The 6000-nt window shown below is 32.2% G+C and overlaps 1 protein-coding gene across 3 annotated transcripts; it reads left to right on the forward strand.

Moving 5' to 3' along the window:
- The first annotated feature begins 1118 nt into the window (after positions 1–1118).
- LOC144849489 (dihydroorotate dehydrogenase (quinone), mitochondrial-like) lies at positions 1119–5755 on the forward strand. 3 transcript variants are annotated; one of them, XM_078706412.1, is made up of 8 exons: positions 1119–1168; positions 1809–2018; positions 2463–2730; positions 2987–3174; positions 3328–3441; positions 3694–3847; positions 4059–4218; positions 5504–5755. In XM_078706412.1, the coding sequence occupies exons 1-8, from the start codon at positions 1166–1168 to the stop codon at positions 5553–5555; spliced, it is 1149 nt and encodes a 382-aa protein (XP_078562538.1). In that variant the 5' UTR covers positions 1119–1165; the 3' UTR covers positions 5556–5755. The 3 variants fall into 3 exon arrangements, with proteins under 3 accessions (XP_078562538.1, XP_078562541.1, XP_078562540.1); XM_078706414.1 differs by lacking the exon at positions 1119–1168 and adding an exon at positions 1226–1302; XM_078706415.1 differs by lacking the exon at positions 5504–5755 and having other exon boundaries at positions 4063–4206.
- Positions 5756–6000: the final 245 nt, after the last annotated feature.

Below are 6000 nucleotides of genomic sequence, written 5' to 3' on the forward strand. Positions count from 1 at the left end.
TGTGACAAATATCGGCGAGTGATAAAGGCCCAAGAGGCCCGCGTTGTCCTCTGACACGCACTGTTGGAATCGGCGAGTGATAATGACCCAAGAGGCCCGCGTTTTCACGTGTCACGCACTGATGGAATTGGCGAGTGATAAAGGCCCAAGAGGCCCGCGTTTTCACGTGTCACGCACTGATGGAATTGGCGAGTGATAAAGGCCCAAGAGGCCCGCGTTTTCACGTGTCACGCACTGATGGAATCGGCGAGTGATAAAGGCCCAAGAGGCCCGCGTTGTCATCTGACAATTAATTATAGTTTTTATATTATTTTAAATAATAATATATAATAAATCACTTAAATTGATTATTTTAGCCAAAGGACATAGACATCCTAAAAAACTATGAAATAATCATTTAAAGATGTATTGTCCCTTTGACTAATTCCAAAATTTTTTTTTTTAATATATTTCGAAAAAAAGTGGGTCATGTTGAAGTATCATAATAGTTATTAACTTTCACCAAAAATTAGTCAAAAAAAAAATAATTTAACCGAAATACAGACATTTTTTGGTTCAAAACATATCTCATAATGCAACGCGCTTGTTTGGATACTCTGTATGCATAATCATAAAACTTCCCCGCGATCTGTGTGAGAACACCTTCTCAACCGTGACGAATTGTAAACAATCCTAATTAGCATCATGCATAATGCATACTCGTGGTTTGAAATCTTTGTTTACTTTCGCTCGTGACGATTTTCCAGACGAAATGTAATCAAATTAATTTACCTGTTAATTACGTAAACTTGTTGTTTTTGGCTCGAATTTTCGACTTAAAGTGAATAACTTTAATATTGCTTTGATATATGGCCAATTTAAATTTAGAATATTTTTTTTTCATTTTTTGTGTTTCAAGGGACAATATATCTTTAAAATTGAGTTGACAAGGAGAAGGATACCGTTCTTATACATCAGATATCAGATCACATCAGATATTTGGCTTTTTATTTGTTTGGCGCATCTTCAGAGACTGATCAGATATAATAATGGTATAAGCGGGGGGGGGGGGGGGGGGGGGGTTGTATAAGCCACGGATATTTTTTGGTAAAGCTCTCTAGTCAATCTATAATAATACCTCTATAGGAAATGTCACCGATCGACAGCAGATAGCGCGAGCGACGGAATGGTATGAATTTCTGTTATTATTTTACTGTATTTGTATAACAAAGACTGATTTTAGAACTTTTATTAGGCTACAAATAGTAAATAGTACTTATATACTATTAGGTTAATGACTAATTTTACCATTTTCCTATCCTAGTAAGTATCAGCGTACTACTACTAGCTAGCCCTATCTATAGCCTAGAGTCTGCAAAGGGCAGATCATTGATGTGGACGCGTGCGGGTTAGCTTCTGTTGTAGAGGAGTTAGGCCTAGCTAGCCTAGGTCACCGTCACAGTACCAGTAAAAACAACGACATGCCCTAATTTTGCTCTCATAATATGTAATTTTAAATCTCATTTATTACACCTAGGCCTTTTATATGCCTATAATATTGCTTTGTTACACGATTTTTAGTTTGTAAACTTAGAACTATCAACCACACCGTACACATATCATGTTTTGACGATGTAAACAGTTGTATGGGGCGCCACAAAGGAAAAAATGTGTAAGGCCATCCAAAGATCTTATAGCAGAAGGCTAGAACGTCAACTCCAATGTAATCGCAGTTAGAAAAATGATTCTTCATGTAGGCGGAACCAACAAGATGTCGTTCGTCAGCCTCTAACAGCATATTACATACCAACTCTATTTCTCTATTTCAGGGTAAGCTTCGTTCAGCAGGTTTGATAATCACCGGCGGTTCAGCAATATTTGCCAGTTATGCCGCCCTCTCTGGCAATGAGAAGTTCTACAAGCAGTGTATAATGCCATGTTTTCAGTTGCTAGATGCAGAAACAGCCCATGTGTTGGGAGTGAAAATGCTGTCTTTTGGTATTGTTTCATTTAAAACATATAAAGATCCTCCATCACTGGTAAGTTGGTGTCTTGCATAAACGTCATAAAATACTTACTTTTATTTCATCCAATGTAAAATGAAAAATAACATTTTTAAATTTAAATGGAAGGAGGACCTTTATCTTTAATATTAATTTTACAATGTAAAATAAATATCAATATGAAGAATTTTAACAGCATGAAAATGATATATAGAATTTCCAGAAAGGTTCCATATTGAATATTGAGTAAGGGGCTACCCCGATGTTCTAGTACACACACAGCCACTGATCATAACTGGAGCCTAAGGTTCGATATTGAATATTGAGTAAGGGGATACCCCGATGTACTAGTACACACACAGCCACTGATCATGGACCCTCTGGGACCAGTCTTTGACTGAAGAGGTTACCCAGTATAAATAAATAACAATTAAATTCAAATACAAAAAAATTACATTTTACTGTTTCAATCTTGTGCAGACAACAAGTGTTTGGGGTAGAACCTTCAGTAACCCTATTGGTGTAGCCGCTGGGTTCGACAAGCATGCCGAAGCGATGGAAGGCCTTCGTAAGATTGGCTTTGGATTCATTGAAGTAGGGAGTGTCACACCGCAACCGCAACCTGGTAATCCTAAGCCTAGAGTGTTTAGGCTAACAGAAGATGAAGCTGTTATCAATAGGTATGGATTCAATAGTGTTGGACATCCAGTAGTAGCAGAACGAATGAAAAAGTTCAGGCAAAATAAAGGTAAAAATTCAAAGTTACACTGTCTACCGTATTTAATCAATTTTGGTATAGTGTTTTTTTTTTTGTTTTTTTTAAATAAATATATTTTTTTAGTAATTTATCTCATTTTCACTGTTTATCTCTACTACATACATATTTGATGTTTTATGAAAAATTAGTAGGCCTACTTTGTGAAATTAAATATATATTTTTAGTAATTTATCTTTACTGCGTACTATTTTAGTATAAATTCTTGATATATCTAATTTTCCAACAGAAAAGAGTATTGTTGGTATCAACCTGGGCAAGAATAAGACGTCAACAAGTGCGGTTGATGATTATGTTTTGGGTGTGGAATGTCTTGGTGATTTTGCTGATTATTTAGTTGTGAATGTTTCAAGTCCTAACACGCCTGGGCTGCGAGAACTTCAAGGCAAAAAACAGCTTCAGGAGCTGATTATAAATGTGGGTAGTTATTTCCATATTCCTAATTTCTTTTTTTTATTTATGTATTTTTTTAATCATTAATTTATACTCTATTATAAGTCCTCAGAGCATAAAATATTAATTTTTTTTTCACTAGAAAATACTTTATTCAATGTAATATTGTTGTTCCAGGTGTTGAAGGCAAGAGACTCGTTGCTAAGCAAACCACCAGTGCTCATTAAGATTGCTCCAGATTTAACAAGTAAAGATAAAAAAGATATCGCAGCTGTGGTCTTAGACCCTAAGGTCAGTCGTAAGGTCATTTTGTCCACCAGTTACTGCACCTATAGCCACTACTCGGGAGCCTACCATATAATACCATCCTTACCACTGCCTCTGGCCTATTGTACTCGTTGGCCTATTCTACTCATCCACATTTTTTTTCATTTTTTTATTAAAAAAAACATGAATTCCATCAACAAACTGTCAAGATATTTTGTGGTAATATCATATCTTATTTCATATAGATATTAATTATTTATTTTACATTATTTTCAGAGCAGAGTTGATGGTTTAATTATCAGCAACACAACTATTTCAAGACCATCGTCCTTGAAGAGTCAACTAAAAAGCGAAACTGGCGGTCTGAGTGGTAAACCGGTGACGGATTTATCTACAGATACAATAAGAGAAATGTACAAACTCACTAATGGTATTGAATATTCATTTTGTCTTCTGTTTATACATATAGTTTGAAATTATTAATTATTATTATTATTCACAATCTCAGATAAAATTAAAAGTATACATAAATAATTCTATTTTTAATATTAAATACAAAGTATATACAAATTAGTTGTGAATTAACAATAACAAGAAACTTGTCCAGTCCAATGTGACATTTATTTATTTTATTTTTAAAGGAAGTCTACCAATAATAGGCGTTGGAGGTGTAAGAAGTGGGCGTGATGCGTACGACAAGATAAAGGCTGGTGCCTCATTGGTCCAACTATACACAGCTATGGCATTCATGGGACCCCCTCTTATAACAACTATCAAGAAAGATTTACACAAACTAGTTAGGTAATATACTTTATTTTATTTTTCAATTTAAAGATGTATTGTCCCTTGAAACACAAAAAAATGAAGGTCAGAATATTCTAAATTTAAATTGGCCATATCAAAGTAATATTAAAGTTATTCACTTTAAGTCGAAAATTCGAGCCAAAAACAACAATTTTACGTAATTAACAGGTAAATTAACTTGATTACATTTCTTCTGGAAAATCATCGTGAGCGAAAGTAAACAAAGATTTCAAACCATGATTATACATTATGCATGATGCTAATTAGGATTGTTTACAACTCATCACGGTTGAGAAGGTGTTTTCACACAGATCGCGAGGAAGTTTTATGATTATGCATACAGAGTAGCCAAATAAGCGCGTTGCATTATGAGATATGTTTTGATTGAAAACTTATTTTTTGAACCAAAAAACGTCTGTATTTCAGTTAAATGATTTTTTTTTCAACTAATTTTTTGTGAAAGTTAATAACTATTATGATACTTCAAAATGACCCACTTTTTTTCGAAATCTTTTATTTTTTATTTTTTTGGAATTTGACAAAGGGACAATACATCTTTAAGTTATGGTACAGTACATTTATTTTACAATCAAATTGAAATACTGTACATTAATGAATAATTTAAAAAAAAATTTTTTTTTAATATTCCATATATTTTAATGTAACATAATAGTTACAAAATTGGATCGAAAAAAAATGTATCTACCTGAAAAAAGGGAATTTCAAAGCAAAAAATGGTCAAATTGGCTGCCAGCCAATGGATTTTTGGTTGAATTTAACCATTTATTTTGTCATTTTACAAGTGAAAACATTATTTGTTTTCATTTTTTTTTCTATGGAAGTGATTAAATTTATTAAAACTACAAAATAACATATTCAAAGTCTTATTTAATTATTCTTCATTTTTCATGTTTTTGGGGGACAATACATCTTTAACAGAAAGTGTAAATATTGTTATTAATAATTTTTTTTAATAAATTTAGTTGAACCAGTAAAAATTCACCTTTTATTGCCAGAAATGAAACAAAAAAACATTAGCAACTTTCAATAGGAAGAAGAAGAATTAAGAAGAAATAGATCTCTCTAGTCCAGTCTAACCTCCTTTACAAATTAAAACGAAAAAATATAATGTTATTGATTAATTATTAAGAAAAATTCAATACCACTGTGGCTAAGACTCCTATCTGTGAGTGAGATACAAAAATATAACCGCAAAAAGAAAAATAAATTTTGTCAGATAATCAGACAAGTAAATTAATTTTAATTATTCCATTTGTTTTAGGGAAGATGGATTTAAGAATATTACAGAAGCCATAGGAAATGATCACCGATAGTTATCATTAATCTTTCAATTCACAAGGAGTAAAACAATATAATACTATTTTGTGTCAAAAATATATCGTTTTGTCTATTAAAGATTACTGTATTAAATAAAATAATATTTTTGTGTTTATTTGTCAGCATACTAGCTTTAGGCTTTTCAAGATTTATATTTTTATATTTGTTGCAATAAAAACAATGAATGAAGTCACAACATGGTGTACATCATTTGTACTTTATTATAAATTCCTTCTCTGGATTTCGGATAACTTTCCCCAAAGGTATAATAACAATTGGACCAATTTCACAGCATGTATAAAAAGGGTCAAAATGGGTTTTTAGAAATCTCTTCATAACAATATTAGCACAAAATACGCGCATATAATAATTATCAAATTGTTTAAATATTTATATATTATTTCTCATCCTTAATTAATTTTCAAAACATTAGTGAGGGGG

The sequence above is a fragment of the Antedon bifida genome, chromosome 8 (genome assembly GCF_963402885.1).
Source record: "Antedon bifida chromosome 8, ecAntBifi1.1, whole genome shotgun sequence".
NCBI classification, from domain to species: domain Eukaryota; kingdom Metazoa; phylum Echinodermata; class Crinoidea; order Comatulida; family Antedonidae; genus Antedon; species Antedon bifida.

Coding starts and splice junctions, on each gene's coding strand:
- LOC144849489 (XM_078706412.1), top strand. Junction 3,848..4,058: donor AATGTACAAACTCACTAATG/GTATTGAATATT, acceptor TTATTTTTAAAG/GAAGTCTACCAATAATAGGC. Junction 4,219..5,503: donor GATTTACACAAACTAGTTAG/GTAATATACTTT, acceptor CATTTGTTTTAG/GGAAGATGGATTTAAGAATA.